The sequence below is a fragment of the Oncorhynchus nerka genome, linkage group LG20, assembly GCF_034236695.1.
Source record: "Oncorhynchus nerka isolate Pitt River linkage group LG20, Oner_Uvic_2.0, whole genome shotgun sequence".
NCBI classification, from domain to species: domain Eukaryota; kingdom Metazoa; phylum Chordata; class Actinopteri; order Salmoniformes; family Salmonidae; genus Oncorhynchus; species Oncorhynchus nerka.
This window is the reverse complement of record NC_088415.1, coordinates 67021663-67040117: the sequence shown is the minus strand read 5'-3', so window position 1 is coordinate 67040117 and position 18455 is coordinate 67021663. Positions and strand designations below refer to the sequence as shown.

At 44.8% G+C, this 18455-nt stretch overlaps 1 protein-coding gene across 1 annotated transcript in view; it reads right to left on the bottom strand.

Moving 5' to 3' along the window:
* Nucleotides 1–18455, bottom strand: part of LOC115102996 (solute carrier family 22 member 23-like) — a 66430-nt gene that overhangs the window by 5625 nt on the left and 42350 nt on the right. Inside the window, exons 6-9 of the mRNA XM_029623518.2 lie at nucleotides 4287–4389; nucleotides 3086–3324; nucleotides 2360–2392; nucleotides 312–435 (exon numbers count right to left, since the gene is read on the bottom strand). Coding sequence (XP_029479378.2) covers nucleotides 312–435; nucleotides 2360–2392; nucleotides 3086–3324; nucleotides 4287–4389 — 499 coding nt within the window. The remainder of the gene's footprint in view (nucleotides 1–311; nucleotides 436–2359; nucleotides 2393–3085; nucleotides 3325–4286; nucleotides 4390–18455) is intronic.

Below are 18455 nucleotides of genomic sequence, written 5' to 3'. Positions count from 1 at the left end.
TGACGACAGCAACCTTCAAACTCCACACCTCTTTATCTTTCTCCAAATCCAGATGTGTATACGGTATGTTTTTCATAGCTTGACAGAATGAATGTTCTGTAAAATGTTAGAAAATTAACCAGACACTTGACCCGACCCATCTCTGAATAAAAAGGGGAAGAAAATGGAACCCCGTTTTTGATTTCCATGAAGCTTTCTCCTCATCCCTGGCCTGCACATATCCTGACTGACAGCCCCCTCTGAAACCTATCCCTCAGCCCCTCTCTGTGGTACGCTCCAGTGGTCCGTTCCCAGCGCGTGGGTGGGCTTACCTGATGACGGTGGGCGTGATCTCAGCGCAGAAGAAGATGCTCAAGTTGCTGACAGCGTGGGAGGAGAACATGCCGATGATGGAGAAGGCGATGGAGAAGTTCTTATTCAGCGTATCTGAGCGCTCTGTACAGACAGACGGCAACATACGAGTCAGCCATTAAACACGACTCCGTATTAAGTTGAGATTTGTGTATCCGAGTACTCTGCATAGCAAGAAAGCAAACATAACAATTATCCAGCCAGCATACAGAGATAATACATTCTAATGTACTGTAGAAAAGGGGAGATTAACTCAAAAAGAAAAATACTATATCTAACCCTGAATGAATTATTCTCATATTAGAAGGCTCAGTGCACTGATGAACAGTATCTAATACATTCTCAAAGAGCAGGTTGTTATTAAAGTAGTAAGATGATCCTATTAAAATGTACTTAGACTGTTACATAATTCCCATGAGTCTGTGTTGTTGAGCATCCTGTATGTTGTCCATCACCCTGACCATGTTATCCATTTAACTAAACTAGCCATGAAGGATTACCCTGACGTTGATCTGTCTGATCCTCAGCTAAACAGCAGCAAAACAATCCTAGAACTAACACAAGGTGCTGCTGAACGAGACATGTTCAAAATTGACAGACGATCATCTGAAAGTGGTCTCAGTATCAGTTTGTTGCTGAACGAGACATGTTTGAAGTTGCCAGAAGAACATCTGAAACTGGTCTCGGATGAGTTTGTTGCTGAATGAGACATGTTTAAGTTGCCCTAAGCGGATAATCTGAGGCAGAACTCAGATCAGTTTGCTGCTCCTCTCTAATCCTCTGGCTGTCGGACAACAGGCCAAGCTAATTCTGCTGCCAGGTGGAGGACTAGGGATGGAGAGAACGGAAAGAAGAGAGGAGCTAGATAAACACACAGGGGAAGAAGAGGGCTAGAGGCTACTTAGGTTAGCTAGGGTCAATGAGACAGAGCCAAACAGAGAGGATCATCAGAACAGAGCAAGGATCGGGAAGTGAAACACAGACAGGAAGACTTCTAATAGTTGCAAGAAGTTACATGAAGAACAGGCAAGATTTAAAAAATAAATAAAAAGTTATGATGAACGATGGCGATAAAACCATATAACGTACTATAATACCATGCAGTAGTGTGGTTATTACACAGTCAACGTCAGGTTTATTCGTTATAATGGACTGTAGTACTACCAAGTTGCACGACTAGCCTACTGCTGGTTCCATGTGTTAGCTGTAATGTTTCACTGTGAAGGACAAGCAGGCTGGATCTGAATGTGTGTTTATGCAGTAAACAGAATGCAGATAGCTTGTCCTTGAGAGATGTATTCATTCCTCGATGCCTACGGGCGTTCTGAGCCCCATGGTGCCTGTGTTTGAACTGTCACTCAGTCGGCAAACAGAAACGACACGCCATGGTTTGCGCTAACGGGATCTGACTGAACTCTGCAATGAGTTTGAGTTTGTTGTTCTTAGGGAGTGGGTGGGAGAGTGGGAGAAGATAGGCCAAGTCACAGTCACAGTATTTAGGTCGCAGTGATGGTGAAATACCAACCTTTGCTTTAAACCCCCTCCATTGCACAACAAAACACACTGCAAAGCACCCTTGTCTTTCTGCTACTATGTTGGAACACTGACATTTTCTTAGTGTCCTCCAATCTTACACAAATGTCAGAGTTCCTCCAGTCTTTGTCTAATCACATCAAAGAAATCACGTTAAGACATCTGCAGCTAGCCAGCGATCATAATGTGTTTCTAACAGCTTGAACCACATTTAAGACAGTAGATTGGTTATCCATTTATTGTGGAATTCTCTCATCTGCCTAGGACCTTGTTGTTTAAAAAAAAAAAAAAAAAAAAAAATCGAGCAGTTGCAGTATTTCCAGTAAGCGGATTATAAAATGGAGTAAACAGTTAAGATCCAGAATTATGGGCTATTGATTAGTTAAGAGTCTAGGGTAGAGCAACTGCAACCAGGGAAATATGGGCTGAGTTCCCACAAGAATGAAGAGGAGAGAAATCGATGGTTGTACTGTACCTATATTCAGATGTACACTGTATTTCCCCAGTACTATAGGAGCCACAGGGAGAGAGAGGAAAACAGAAACAGGTTAATATGTAGTCAAATGATCACACACACACACTTCGTCACAAAACACACACTGGTTACACCATAGCAATAACAAGACAATATGTTTGCTGTTTGAACGATCTCAAAGTGTATTTTGTAGGTCTAGGTTAACTATATGTTCCCTTAACATTTGTGACTTTTAAAAAAAAGGACTAGGAACTGTCAAATTTCGGACAACATCCGTCCTTGTTACACAGCAAAGAGGCCACCTCCCACAGACCTACATTCAAACATCATCATCAAAACAACTATACAGTAGCTAAAGACTATTTCACCTCCACCCCCAGGAGGTCAGGGCCCCCTGAGCACATGACCTGCGTGCTCGGCCGTCAGTAATTTGGTGACGATTAGGCCTACCAGCTGGCTAGACTACCTTACCTAGCAATGTTAGCTGACACTGGCTAATTGATTGCCTGACATAAGAGGAAAACTGATGCACTACCAAAGTTTCGAAATGTGGGTTCTACTTTTCTAACTCTCAACAGAAAAAAAAATATGTTTTTGGTCAGGGGCCCCCTAGTGGCCACGGGGCCCTACACGCACTGCATAGTTGGCGTATAGGAAGAGGCAGCTGTGTGTGTGTGTGTGTGTGTGTGCACTATACCATTGCGTATTATACTGTAGGCTACTCACAGTTGAGCAGGCCTAGCTGCAGCAGTGATGCTAGTGCAGTGATTATCATGAACATGAGCAGGCCACCCCTCCTCCCCATCAGGGACACTGCCGGGCACAGTGCAATGCATGATGCCACTGCGATGCCCGCCATGGTGTAGTAGTCAGCGTAGAAGTTGTGGAACATGGTGGACTCGTGGGTCTCGTGGTGGTCCATCATACTGCGGGCAAAGCAATGGTGGATCCCATAGCCCGTCAGTCTGGATATAGCGAGAGAGAGAGAGAGAGAAAAGGGTATCAAGAAAGAGAAAATGAAAACAGGGATAATGGGTGTGTGGTAGTGCAAGAGAGGGAGAAAGAAGTAAGGAGATGAGTGTACAGAGGACAGAGAGAAAGAAAGAGGGATATTGGGAGAGGACAAAGAAAGACCATATGAGTTCAGACAGAGAGTTCAGAAGATGAAGGGGAAAAAAAAGGAAAAAAAAGAGGAAAGTGTATTTCTATGAAACAAACCCTCTTGCTCGTCTCCAGTTCTCTCATAAGAACACAGCTCATGAAAAATGTATGGTCAGACTACAGCCAGGGACACTGTGCACTGAAATAGCCTGGGCTGTGTCTAAGTCTGCTGTCTACAAATGACTGCGTTACGCGAGTGAGGAGAGGTGAAGCTTGTTCTGAAGGCCAATGGACAGAAAAACCGGCGGACAGACAAATGGACAGAGGCAGGACTGCAAACAGCACAGAGACAGGAAGACAGAGGGATGGACAGACTGATGGATAGACAGACAGACAGGCCTGCTAAAAGCAGACGGCCACTGCATCGGGCTGACAGGTCAATAGGCACACCGGTTTATAGGTAGTTTCAGGAGCCAATGCTAACGAGTGTTACCACAATGACTGGAAGTCTACAGGAACAGCCAGCATGCTAGCTGTTATGCTAGCTGTTCCCATAGACTTCCAGTCATTGCGCTATAGCAATTGAGCAAATGGAAGTGAGAAACTTCCTTCAAACTGAACGCAGAGACAAACATGTTATCCACAAGTTCATCTGACTCTGGGGAAGTAGACAAAGGGCCTCATTGCCAAAATCCTGAAGTATCGCTTAAACACCCAGAGTCGTCTGACTGGCAGCTGCATCATGGACACACGCACACAATACTACATAAACTCACACAGGAACACACACACACACACACACACACACACAAACAAAGATTCTTACGAGTTCACGCAGAGGACCACAATGTTTTTCCACAGGTTCCTTGTCCCCACCATCTTCACAATACATGTCTTTTTGGGCTTCTTCTGAAGAGCTTTCTGCAACTCTGAAACAACGTAGAGAAATCAGGTAAATATGACCACAATGCACTCATCTACAGGCTGTACACAGCCAACGAAAGGGCTTCATCTGAGGATAAGAGTGAGGATAAGAGACTAAGGACTAAGAGACAAAGGACACCTTCAGCTGCAAACTGTGATTCATACAAAGACATTTCATCACTTATCTCTGTTAGAAAACAGGAATGACAGGGGGAAAGAGTGAGTGGAGAGGGGGAGGAACAAGTGAGTGAATGAATGAACAATTGAAAGAGGAATGTTTTCAGAAGACAATGCCCCATGACAGCGCAGATCATAGCATGGGGCATGGATGTTTGAAAGTACGAGGTGTTGCTATGAAAACAAACCGCCGCTTTGTGACGGGCAACATTAAACGTTTTTACTCAAAGTTGCCCTCTATACAATCATGGAGCTCTGAAGTCATCCTCTGGCCTAGCGGCATAGCCATAATCCCTTGCATAAAATTGGCCCACAAACGGCAGGCCCTTTTCAGGGGTTAGTTATGTTACATCCAGTAGGCTACATAATGTGTGTGTTATCTAATCTTTATTTGGACAGGGAAGATAATGACACCTAGGTCTCCTTTCGAAATGCGCCCTGTATAATAGAATAAAAAAAACATACCATACCGGTCAAAAGTTTGGACACACCTACTCATTCAAGGTTTTTCTTTAACTATTTTCTACATCATAGAAAGAAATAACACATATGGAATCATGTAGTAACCAACAACAAAAAAATGGTTCAATCAAAATATATTTTATATTTAAGATTCTTCCAAAGTAGCCACCCTTCACCTTGGTGACAGCTTTGCACACTCTTGACTTTCTCTTAACCAGCTTCATGAGGTAGTCACCTGGAATGCATTTCAATTAACAGATGTTCCTTGTTAAAAGTACATTCGTGGAATTCTTTCCTTCCAAATGCATTTGAGCCAATCAGTAGTGTTGTGACAAGGTACGGTTGGTATACAGAAGACAGCCCTATTTGGTAAAAGACCAAGTCCATATTTTGGCAAGAACAGCTCAAATAAAAGTGAATAGAAACAACAGTCTATCAATAGACTTTCGACTCTGTCAATCACCATATTCTTATCGGCAGACTCAATAGCCTCGGTTTTTCGGATGACTGCCTTGCCTGGTTCACCAATTACTTTGCAGACAGAGATCAGTGTGTCAAATCGGAGGGCATGCTGTCCGGTCCTCTGGCAGTCTCTATGGGGGTGCCACAGGGTTCAATTCTCGGGCCGACTCTTTTCTCTGTATATATCAATGATGTTGCTCTTGCTGCGGGCGATTCCCTGATCCACCTCTACGCAGACGACACCATTCTATATACTTTCGGCCCGTCATTGGACACTGTGCTATCTAACCTCCAAACGAGCTTCAATGCCATACAGCACTCCTTCCGTGGCCTCCAACTGCTCTTAAACGAGAGTAAAACCAAATGCATGCTTTTCAACCGATCGCTGCCTGCACCCGCATGCCCGACTAGCATTACCACCCTGGATGGTTCCGACCTTGAATATGTGGACATCTATAAGTACCTAGGTGTCTGGCTAGACTGCAAACTCTCCTTCCAGACTCACATCAAACATCTCCAATCGAAAATCAAATCAAGAGTCGGCTTTCTATTCCGCAACAAAGCCTCCTTCACTCACGCCGCCAAGCTTACCCTAGTAAAACTGACTATCCTACCGATCCTCGACTTCGGCGATGTCATCTACAAAATGGCTTCCAACACTCTACTCAGCAAACTGGATGCAGTCTATCACAGTGCCATCCGTTTTGTCACCAAAGCACCTTATACCACCCACCACTGCAACTTGTATGCTCTAGTCGGCTGGCCCTCGCTACATATTCGTCGCCAGACCCACTGGCTCCAGGTCATCTACAAGTCCATGCTAGGTAAAGCTCCGCCTTATCTCAGTTCACTGGTCACGATGGCAACACCCATCCGTAGCACACGCTCCAGCAGGTGTATCTCACTGATCATCCCTAAAGCAAACACCTCATTTGGCCGCCTTTCGTTCCAGTACTCTGCTGCCTGTGACTGGAACGAACTGCAAAAATCGCTGAAGTTGGAGACTTATCTCCCTCACCAACTTCAAACATCAGCTATCCGAGCAGCTAACCGATCGCTGCAGCTGTACATAGTCTATTGGTAAATAGCCCACCCATTTTCACCTACCTCATTCCCATACGGTTTTTATACTGTTTTTTATTTATTTACTTTTCTGCTCTTTTGCACACCAATATCTCTACCTGTACATGACCATCTGATCATTTATCACTCCAGTGTTAATCTGCAAAATTGTATTATTCGCCTACCTCCTCATGCCTTTTGCACACATTGTATATAGACTGCCCATTTTTTTCTACTGTGTTATTGACTTGTTAATTGTTTACTCCATGTGTAACTCTGTGTTGTCTGTTCACACTGCTATGCTTTATCTTGGCCAGGTCGCAGTTGCAAATGAGAACTTGTTCTCAACTAGCCTACCTGGTTAAATAAAGGTGAAATAAAAAAAAATAAAAATAAAAATACCTTAAGACATGGAGGTCAGTCAACCTGTAAAAATGTTTAAGAACTTTGAACGTTTCTTCGAGTGCAGTTGCAAAAACCCTCAAGCGCTATGATGAAACTGGCTCTCATGAGGACCACCACAGGAATGGAAGACCCAGAGTTACCTCTGCTGCAGAGGATACGTTCATTAAAGTTACCAGCCTCAGAAATTGCAGCCCAAATAAATGCTTCAGAGTTCAAGTAACAGACACATCTCAACATCAACTGTTCAGAGGAGACTGTGTGAATCGGGCCTTAATGGTCAAATTGCTGCAAAGAAACTACTAAAGGATACCAATAAGAAGAAGAGACATGCTTGGGCCAAGAAACACAAGCAATGGACATTAGACTGTTGGAAATCTGTCCTTTGGTCTGATGAGTCCAAATTTGAGATTTTTGGTTCTAACCACCACCATGTATTTGTGAGACTCACAGTAGGTGAACGGATGATCTCCGCATGTGGTTCCCACCGTGAAGCATGGAGGAGGTGGTGAGATGGTGGCTACCACAACATTCTGCAGTGATACACCATTCCATCTGGTTTGGGCTTAGTGGGACTATCATTTGTTTTTCAACAGGACAATGATCTGACACACCTCCAGGCTGTATAAGGGCTATTTGACCAAGAAGGAGAGTGATGAGTGCTGCATCAGATCACCTGGCCTCCACAATCACCCGACCTCAAACCAATTGAGATAGTTTGGGATAAGTTGGACTGCAGACTCAAGGAAAAGCAGCCAACAAGTGCTCAGCATATGTGGGAACTCCTTCAAGTCTGTTGGAAAAGCATTCCAGATGAAACTGGTTGAGAGAATGCCAAGTGTGTGCTTTCACCAAGGCAAAGGCTGGCTACTTTGAAGAATCAAATATATTTTCATTATTACATGATTCCATATGTGTTATTTCATAGTTTTGATGTCTTCACTATTATTCTACCATGTAGACAATCGTAAAAATAAAAGAATGAGTAGGTGTCCAAACTTTTGACTGGTCCTGTAAATATATATATATATATTTTTTTTTATAAAAAAATTAATATATATAGTACATATAAATAAGTAAACAAATACATAATCAGTGCAGGCTCCTCAGAGGAGGAAGGAGAGGACCATCCTCCTCATTGATATGTAATATCAATGAAAATAATGAAACAAAGTTAGCCTTTTTAGATAAAACTATACTAATGTCACCAAATAATTGATTAAAACACACTGTTTTATCAATGAAGGTCTATGGTAACTTCAACAGCACTCACTGGGGTAGCACCATGGTGTAGCCAGAGGACAGCTAGCTTACATTCTCATCTGGCTACATTGACTTAAATATAAAACCAAGGAGGCTCGTAGGCCTCACCCCCTGGCATAGACCTACATGGTAATTATGACCAGTTCCGTAGGACAAACTCCAACCAATCAAAGCTTTTGCAGTATGAAGTGATATGTTGTCCATCCAATCATAGGATTAGGATCAGAGAATTAATCTAGTCCGTTTAATTGGGGTTGTGCTGCAGAGCATTATGGGGGGGGGGGTTCTATGTGTTGAGAAGCTTAGGGAGCTGGGGATGTTATGTTTGTTCCTTGTATAAATAGGTTTAACTTATTTTAATGAACATATACCACCCCCCGCATAGCTTGCTGGGTGACGTTATTAACACATCTTCCTTCCTTTAAAAAGAAAACTACACGTCACATCACATTTGTTTACTCAACCTGCATAACACGCAATTTTCAAGAACACACATTTCTTTCCCCCAATATATATATATATATTTTTTTTTTACATTGCTCTCATCACTTAAAAATCAATGAACATATTCTGCTGTATTTTTTTCCCAACTAAATAGTCTGTCCAACAATACTCTATTGTGGCTCTATTTATTTTCACATAAACAAAACATTCAGTCCAGGTGCCCCTTTTTACATTTTTTAAAAGCAATTCTCATAAAGCCTTTCAGGGGCTCTGACAGTCCTTTTTGGTCGTTCTGTTGAAGTGCTTCCTGAAACAGTTGGACAGCGTTCATTGTCAGTCAGGGTGTTCTGACTGAATTGTCCATTTCTAAAGGCATTTGACGCTTCAGCAGTATCCTCCTGGTGATCCTCAGTCCCTTGAGTGTATGACTGAAGCCTTAGACCCACTCCGTTTCGTCTCAGTTGTGATCCATGCTCCATTTGGATCTCATAGGATCGCGGTGCAACTTCTCTCTGCACACACCCTTGCTACATCCAGGTTCCTGTAGTGATGTCTCGGAGTCGTACATGATCTCCAGGTTTCAGTTCAGGTAATCGTCTTGCACTTTTGTTGTGTCGCTGTTTTTGTTTGTCTTTCTGTTTTTCCTTCACAAGTTTGACTTTGTGAGCACCTCCGGGTGTTAGCAAGTCCTCATGGATGGGTAGGTTGGTTCTGATGCGACGTCCCATCAACATTTGTGCAGGGTAAAGTGCGCTGCGGTAGATTAGAGTTTTTAGGAAATCCCCCTTTCCATCGTGTGCCTTTTTTCATCAGTCCTTTGACAATTTTGACTGAACTCTGCTAAGCCATTGGACCTTGGGTAGTTGAGGTGTTTTGTCGGAATCCCTAGTCGTTAGCGAACGATTGGAATTCGAAACTTGAGAACTGCGGGCCATTGTCCGAGTACAGTTCAGACAACGCCATGTCTTGAAAAGACTGATTTCAGGTAGGTGATTACAGCTTTGCTGGAGGTAGTTGTCAGTGTCGCTACTTCAGGGTAGTTTGAGTAGTACTCGGTAACAACAATGTGACTTTTGCCATTGCAGTCAAATAGGTCAACTTTGTAGTAGAGTCTGTTGGGTACTGGATGACGCATTAGCGGCTCTGCTTGCTGCTTTGGCCTATAGGTCAAACACAGTTTACATGAAGCAGTGGTCTGGCTGATTTCCTGGTTCACTCTTGGCCAGTACATTGCTTCTCGTGCTTGTCGTTTGCATTTTTCCTCACCCAAGTGGCCCTCGTGTATTTTCTGTAGCATTTCTTTGCGTAGTGTCATGGGAATGACAATCTTGTTGCCTTTGAACACTATGTCAACCACAACGGTGAGCTCTGCTCTGGACATCCAGTAATCCTGTACTCTCCTTGAACAGTTTTTCTGTACGGGCCAACCTGTCAGTGTTGTTTCTTTCAACTCTATCATCGTTTGGTCAGCTGCAGTCTCGCTTTTAATCTGCTCCATTCTCTCGGAAGACACAAGAAGTGATGCTACGATCATGTCGACGTAGGCTTGAATCTCAGTGTCGAAGCGCTCTTTCTTGTCAACTGCTCGAGAAAGAGTGTCGGCTGCGAACATACCCGGGGTATGGATCATCTTCACATCATACTTTTTCAGTCTGATCAACATTCTCTGGATTCTCATTGTACAATCATTCAGTGGCTTAGACATGATTGACACAAATGGTTTGTGGTCAGTTTCTACTTCGAAGACCTGTCTGTAGGCATTGGTGAAACCTTTCGCACACGTATGTGCTCGCCAGTAATTCTTTCTCTATTTGTGCATACCTTGTCTCTGCGCTTGTCAAGGCTCTGGACGCATAAGCGACGGGTTGCCATGTGTCGTCATGCTGTTGCAGAAGAACTGCTCCCAGGCCAAACTGTGACGTGTCTGCAGAAATCCTTGTGCTTTTCTCTGGATCATAGAACCTGAGCAATGGCTCTTCTGTGATGGTCTTCTTTAGGTTTTTGAAGCAGTTTTCCTGTTCATGGGACCCTTCCCATTCGTTTTTCTGTTCCAGGAGACATCTGAGTGGAGCAGACTGTGCTGACAGTTGAGGTAAGAATTTTGCAAGGTAGGTGATCATGCCAATGAAGTGTCTCATGTCGTCCTTGTTCTTTGGGCACTCCATGTTGTTGATGGATAATGTTTTCCTTTGTCTGGTTTGACTCCATCCTGTGAAAGTACGTCTCCCACGAAGGCAAGTAAGTGTTTTCACACCAAACTCACATTTGTCTATGTTTAGTTTTAGGTTGGCTTTCCGTGTCAGGTCCAGCACTTGTCTCACTCGTGTCGTGTTCTTTTGTGGGCCCGCCGATGATGATGATGATGATGATGATGATGATGATGATGTTCAACTCCTGGAATGTGCTCAAAGATCATGTGGATTGTCTTATGGGATTCTCTCAGCGGCAGAGGTTTCCCCACATGGTAGATGAAGAAATCTGTACCTGCCCTCAGGTGTGTTGAATGTGCATAGCCTTGAGCTTGCATCATCTAGCTTCATTTGTCAGAATCCTGATGAGGCATCAAGCTTACTGAACTACTTTGCTCCAGCAAACTGTGACATTATCGCTTCTCTGGTTGGCTACTTGAAACGCTCTCTCTTGATTTCTTTGTTGAGATCTCTCGAGTCTAGACATATCCTGAGATCGCCATTATTTTTCACCACAATAACCAGTGAGCTTACCCAGTCTGTAGGTTCATCCATTTTTGTGATGATGTCCATCTTTTCTATGCAGAGTTCCCTCCTTGAGCTTTTTCCTCAGTGCAAATGGAACTTCTCTGCATGTATGCACAACTCGAGTAATTTTGTCATCAGTACCTTTGTTTTATCCTGGTAAACATCCAAGACCTTCAAAACACATCCTCAGCCAGTAGTGATTCTTGGTCATTTTCAGTTTGTGATGTCACTACACACACGTTAACAAATCGAGCTTTTCACATGCATTGATTCCTAGAATAAGCTGTACACTCTTTTCCATGATCAGCAACTGTGCTTTGAGCGGTTTTCCTTCGTGCTGTAAAGTTACTCTGCAGCTTCCTTTGACTGGTACGGTCTCCCCAGTAACCTTGATTTTCATCGGTGTACTTTGCTCTTCACTTTGTGTTCATCCAGCGACAACGGGTTGACCTGTACTGCAGTATCAAGATTGAATGGTATTATAGTTTCATTCACAGTCAACGGCACAATCCACTCAGCATTTTACTGCATGGCATACTTCCACAGAATCAACAAAGAATTCTTCAATCTCCTCGACTGTATGAACCTTTTTCCCTTTGTAGCCTCAACTTTTCAGCATTTTGAGAAACTATTTTTCCCAGTTGTTACATGATTTGCCATTTGCGCGGCAATTTCTTGGCTTGTGGATGAATCACAAGTAGTGTTTTGATTGCTCTATTTTGCTTGTTTTTGTTTTGTAAGGCGTTGTGTGTGGTGCTCCTCTCTTTTTATTCCCTAAAAATATATTCCCTAAAAATCCAAGATGGCGTAGCAGTCGGACGTGTGTTTTGTCTTGTCCCGTCCTGTATAGTGTAAATATAGTTTTTCCTCTGTATATATTTCGTACATATTTTAATCTCACTTTCCAACTACAGGCTGAATATACTCTCCTGCAACCCGCATCACCCAATGTGGTACGGATCTGCTTTTTCTATACTTTAGAATCGGAACCCTCATCAGAAGCTAGCCGCTAACTATCTACTAGCTAGCCACTGCTAGCGGTCTTCAACGCTAACTAGGACACCAGCGCGACATCTACCCAAAGCATATCAGACTGCTTTTTCTCTACCACATCTCCGGATTCCTACCGCAAGCTCTGAACCTTTATACCGGATCATCGTAAATAGCTAGCTGCAATCCGAGTGGCTACTCCTGGCTAACATCTCTGTCCCAGAGCAAGCACCAGTTAGCCTGGAGCTAGCCTCGAGCTAAGCCCATCTCCCGACTAGCCGAAGAGGTCCAAAAATACCTAATTTGCCAATTGGCCTGGACCCTCTACTGACCCTCTACTGCCGACACGGAGCCCCGCCGATCCATCACGACTGGTCCGCCGACATAATCGTCCGAGGGGGTTTCAACAGGCTTTTCCGCTGCGACATCGCCAAAGATCCATCTGCTGGCCAAGGCCCGCAAGCTTTCTGAATCGCTGTAACTCCAGCTCACCGCATGAAGAGGAATAAACAGACTCACCCCATCGCGACGTCCCCCAAAGGTTAACTCTCTAGCCCTCGCTATCTCCCTGCTTGCTAATTCGGCCTGCTAACGGCTAGCTTGTCAAGCTCCGGTCCGCTAACTGCTACCTTGTCTAGCTCGGGCCTACGAACTGTTAGCTTGTTAGCACAGGCCTGCTAACCGTCTGAATCACCGCGTCCCAATCACTCTCTGACCCCATTTACTTTCTATCTCTTTTTGATTTTTAATTTGTTTATACCTTCCGGAAACCTGCCTCACCCAATGTGATACGGAATCGCTATTACTTTTACTCTTATTTTTATGACACACTCAAGAACCTCCAGACGCTAACCAGCTAACTAGCTACAAGCTAGTTAGTCATTGTTAGTTTTTTTTTAAACCTGGATAACACTCGCCAGCCCAGCCCCCCTGCCCATCCACCGCTGCCCCCTGGACACTGATCTCTTGGCTACATAGCTGACGCACGCTGGACTGTCCATTAATCACGGTACTCCTTTCTGCTTGTTTGTCTTACCTGTCGGCCCCGTTACCTAGTCAACGCCATTTTACCTGCTGTTTGTTGTGCTAGCGGATTAGCCTCGCCTACTGTTTTTAGCTAGCTTTCCAAATTCAACATCTGTGATTACTGTATGCCTCGCTGTATGTCTCTCTCAGATGTCAATATGCCTTGTATACTGTTGTTCAGGTTAGTTATAATTGTTTTAGTTCACAATGGAGCCCCTAGACCCACTCTGCATACCCCTGTTACCTCCTTTGTCCCACCTCCCACACATGCGGTGACCTCACCCATTACAACCAGCATGTCCAGAGATACAACCTGTCTCATCATCACACAGTGCCTGGGCTTACCTCCGCTGTACCCGCACCCCACCATACCCCTGTCTGTGCATTATGCCCTGAATATATTCTACCATGCCCAGAAACCTGCTCCTCTTATCCTCTGCCCCCAACGCTCTAGGCGACCAGTTTTGATAGCCTTTAGCCGCACCCTCATACTACTCCTTCTCTGTTCCGCGGGTGATGTGGAGGTAAACCCAGGCCCTGCATGTCCCCAGGTACCCTCATTTGTTGACTTCTGTGATCGAAAAAGCCTTGGTTTTATGCATGTCAACATCAGAAGCCTCCTCCCTAAGTTTGTTTTACTCACTGCTTTAGCACACTCTGCTAACCCTGATGTCCTTGCCGTGTCTGAATCCTGGCTCAGGAAGGCCACCAAAAATTCAGAGATTTCCATACCCAACTATAACATCTTCCGTCAAGATAGAACTACCAAAGGGGGCGGAGTTGCAGTCTACTGCAGAGATAGCCTGCAAAGTAGTCATACTTTCCAGGTCCATACCCAAACAGTTCGAACTACTAATTTTGAAAATTACCCTCTCCAGAAATAAGTCTCCCTCAGCTCCTAGCTGTGCCCTGGACACCATTTGTGAATTGATCGCCCCCATCTAGCTTCAGAGTTTGTTCTGTTAGGTGACCTAAACTGGGATATGCTTAACACCCCGGCAGTCCTACAATGTAAGCTAGATGCCCTCAATCTCACTCAAATCATCAAGGAACCCACCAGGTACAACCCTAACTCTGTAAACAAGGGCACCCTCATAGACGTCATCCTGACCAACTGGCCCTCCAAATACACCTCCGCTGTCTTCAACCAGGATCTCAGCGATCACTGCCTCATTGCCTGTATCCGCCACGGAGCCGCAGTCAAACGACCACCCCTCATCACTGTCAAACGCTCCCTAAAACACTTCTGTGAGCAGGCCTTTCTAATCGACCTGGCCCGGGTATCCTGGAAGGACATTGACCTCATCCCGTCAGTTGAGGATGCCTGGTCATTCTTTAAAAGTAACTTCCTCACCATTTTAGATAAGCATGCTCCGTTCAAAAAATGCAGAACCAAGAACAGATACAGCCCTTGGTTCACTCCAGACCTGACTGCCCTCGACCAGCACAAAAACATCCTGTGGCGGACTGCAATAGCATCGAATAGCCCCGTGATATGCAACTGTTCAGGAAGTCAGGAACCAATACACGCAGTCAGTCAGGAAAGCTAAGGCCAGCTTCTTCAGGCAGAAGTTTGCATCCTGTAGCTCCAACTCCAAAAAGTTCTGGGACACTGTGAAGTCCATGGAGAACAAGAGCACCTCCTCCCAGCTGCCCACTGCACTGAGGCTAGGTAACACGGTCTCCACCGATAAATCCACGATTATCGAAAGCTTCAATAAGCACTTCTCAACGGCTGGCCATGCCTTCCGCCTGGCTACTCCAACCTCGGCCAACAGCTCCGCCCCCCGCAGCTCCTCGCCCAAGCCTCTCCAGGTTCTCCTTTACCCAAATCCAGATAGCAGATGTTCTGAAAGAGCTGCAAAACCTAGACCCGTACAAATCAGCTGGGCTTGACAATCTGGACCCTCTATTTCTGAAACTATCTGCCGCCATTGTCGCAACCCCTATTACCAGCCTGTTCAACCTCTCTTTCATATCGTCTGAGATCCCCAAGGATTGAAAGCTGCCGCAGTCATCCCCCTCTTCAAAGGGGAGACACCCTGGACCCAAACTGCTATAGACCTATATCCATCCTGCCCTGCCTATCTAAGGTCTTCGAAAGCAAAGTCAACAAACAGGTCACTGACCATCTCGAATCCCACCGTACCTTCTCCGCTGTGCAATCTGGTTTCCGAGCCGGTCACGGGTGCACCTCAGCCACGCTCAAGGTACTAAACGAGATCATAACCGCCATCGATAAAAGACAGTACTGTGCAGCCGTCTTCATCGACCTCGCCAAGGCTTTCGACTCTGTCAATCACCATATTCTGATCGGCAGACTCAATAGCCTCGGTTTCTCGGATGACTGCCTTGCCTGGTTCACCAATTACTTTGCAGACAGAGTTCAGTGTGTCAAATCGGAGGGCATGCTGTCCGGTCCTCTGGCAGTCTCTATGGGGGTGCCACAGGGTTCAATTCTCGGGCCGACTCTTTTCTCTGTATATATCAATGATGTTGCTCTTGCTGCGGGCGATTCCCTGATCCACCTCTACGCAGACGACACCATTCTATATACTTTCGGCCCGTCATTGGACACTGTGCTATCTAACCTCCAAACGAGCTTCAATGCCATACAGCACTCCTTCCGTGGCCTCCAACTGCTCTTAAACGAGAGTAAAACCAAATGCATGCTTTTCAACCGATCGCTGCCTGCACCCGCATGCCCGACTAGCATCACCACCCTGGATGGTTCCGACCTTGAATATGTGGACATCTATAAGTACCTAGGTGTCTGGCTAGACTGCAAACTCTCCTTCCAGACTCACATCAAACATCTCCAATCGAAAATCAAATCAAGAGTCGGCTTTCTATTCCGCAACAAAGCCTCCTTCACTCACGCCGCCAAGCTTACCCTAGTAAAACTGACTATCCTACCGATCCTCGATTTCGGCGATGTCATCTACAAAATGGCTTCCAACACTCTACTCAGCAAACTGGATGCAGTCTATCATAGTGCCATCCGTTTTGTCACCAAAGCACCTTATACCACCCACCACTGCGACTTGTATGCTCTAGTCGGCTGGCCCTCGCTACATATTCGTCGCCAGACCCACTGGCTCCAGGTCATCTACAAGTCCATGCTAGGTAAAGCTCCGCCTTATCTCAGTTCACTGGTCACGATGGCAACACCCATCCGTAGCACACGCTCCAGCAGGTGTATCTCACTGATCATCCCTAAAGCCAACACCTCATTTGGCCGCCTTTGGTTCCAGTACTCTGCTGCCTGTGACTGGAACGAACTGCAAAAATCGCTGAAGTTGGAGACTTTATCTCCTCACCAACTTCAAACATCAGCTATCCGAGCAGCTAACCGATCGCTGCAGCTGTACATAGTCTATTGGTAAATAGCCCACCCATTTTCACCTACCTCATTCCCATACTGTTTTTTTTAAATTTATTTATTTACTTTTCTGCTCTTTTGCACACCAATATCTCTACCTGTACATGACCATCTGATCATTTATCACCCCAGTGTTAATCTGCAAAATTGTATTATTCGCCTACCTCCTCATGACTTTTGCACACATTGTATATAGACTGCCCATTTTTTTTCTACTGTGTTATTGACTTGTTAATTGTTTACTCCATGTGTAACTCTGTGTTGTCTGTTCACACTGCTATGCTTTATCTTGGCCAGGTCGCAGTTGCAAATGAGAACTTGTTCTCAACTAGCCTACCTGGTTAAATAAAGGTGAAATAAAAATAAATAAAAAAATTCCCTACACTGACGTCTCATCCTTTCACAGCTCTTTAGCTTGTGCTCTGGTGGTTTCAGCTGCTCGACACATATTCACTGCTTTATCCAAAGTTAAATCTTGCTCACAGCACTCTCTCATAGAGTCCATTATCAAGTATGCCACAGACTATCCTGTCTTTCACTAGTGAGTCTTTCAGATGTTCAAATTCACACGTTTTGCTCAGTGTGTTCAGCTCAGCCAAATACTGGTCAAAACTGACTCCCTGTTTCTGATCATCAGAGAAAAACTTCCCTCTCAAACGTGATGTTCTGGCTTGGTACAAAGTACTCCTTAAATTTAGCCATTAGCACAGTCAATGTAAAATTTGCCTCGTCTTGCTGAAAGCCATTGTAAAATGTCCAATGCATCCTCTCCAATAACATGCAGAAAAATGGAAGCTTACAATTTGTCATCATCTCCCCCTGCTCCACTGGCTGCTAGGTAGATATTGAATCTCTGCTTGAAACGTTTCCAATTGTCAGCTAAATTGGCTGTTAACTGCATAGGAGTAGGAGGACTAAGGCTATCCATGACGGAGAACAGGAACATTGTCAATTTCTCTTATTTCAGTATGTTGCTCATCAACTTGCTCGTCAACAGATTCCAATGCAGCCTTGCTCTCGCTGCTGTCACTCTCGCTGCTGCGGCTCGTTGCCCTCGCTCTTACAAGCTAGCATCTTCGACTACTCACGTCACTTGACTTGTGGTAGAATGTTCCATTTTTCGTCGCAGAAATTTGCAGAGTAACTCCTTTTCTCGGTCTCGTCATAGCGACTACCAATCTGACACCATGTTATATTTGTTCCTTGTATAATGACAAACCGGGGTGTCATTAACTACTTTTAATGAACATAGACTTTAGCTACAAAACTCCTCGTTTAGCCACGCAAGGCATTCTTCAACCACCTGCAGGTTAAATCAACCATAGCTGGTTAAGAAGGAGCCTTTCATAAAACCGCCTGATCATGTGGACCAAGGTCTGCGTATTCAAGCTGTGCAACGCCACGAGAAAGGAATAAGAAACATGGATATTCTTAAATGCTTCTCGACACCACTGCATTTTTGGCATGTAAGAATGGCCTTTTAGAGGACACGGCGAGCCGGAAAGTTCTGCTAACAACGGCAACTACAAGGAGCTTGCAGCGGTAATTGCACGGTACGATGCTTTACTTGCGGCGCCGACAGAGATGGCCGCCTCGCTTCGCGTTCCTAGGAAACTATGCAGTTTTTTGTTTTTTTACGTGTTATTTCTTACATTAGTACCCCAGGTCATCTTAGGTTTCATTA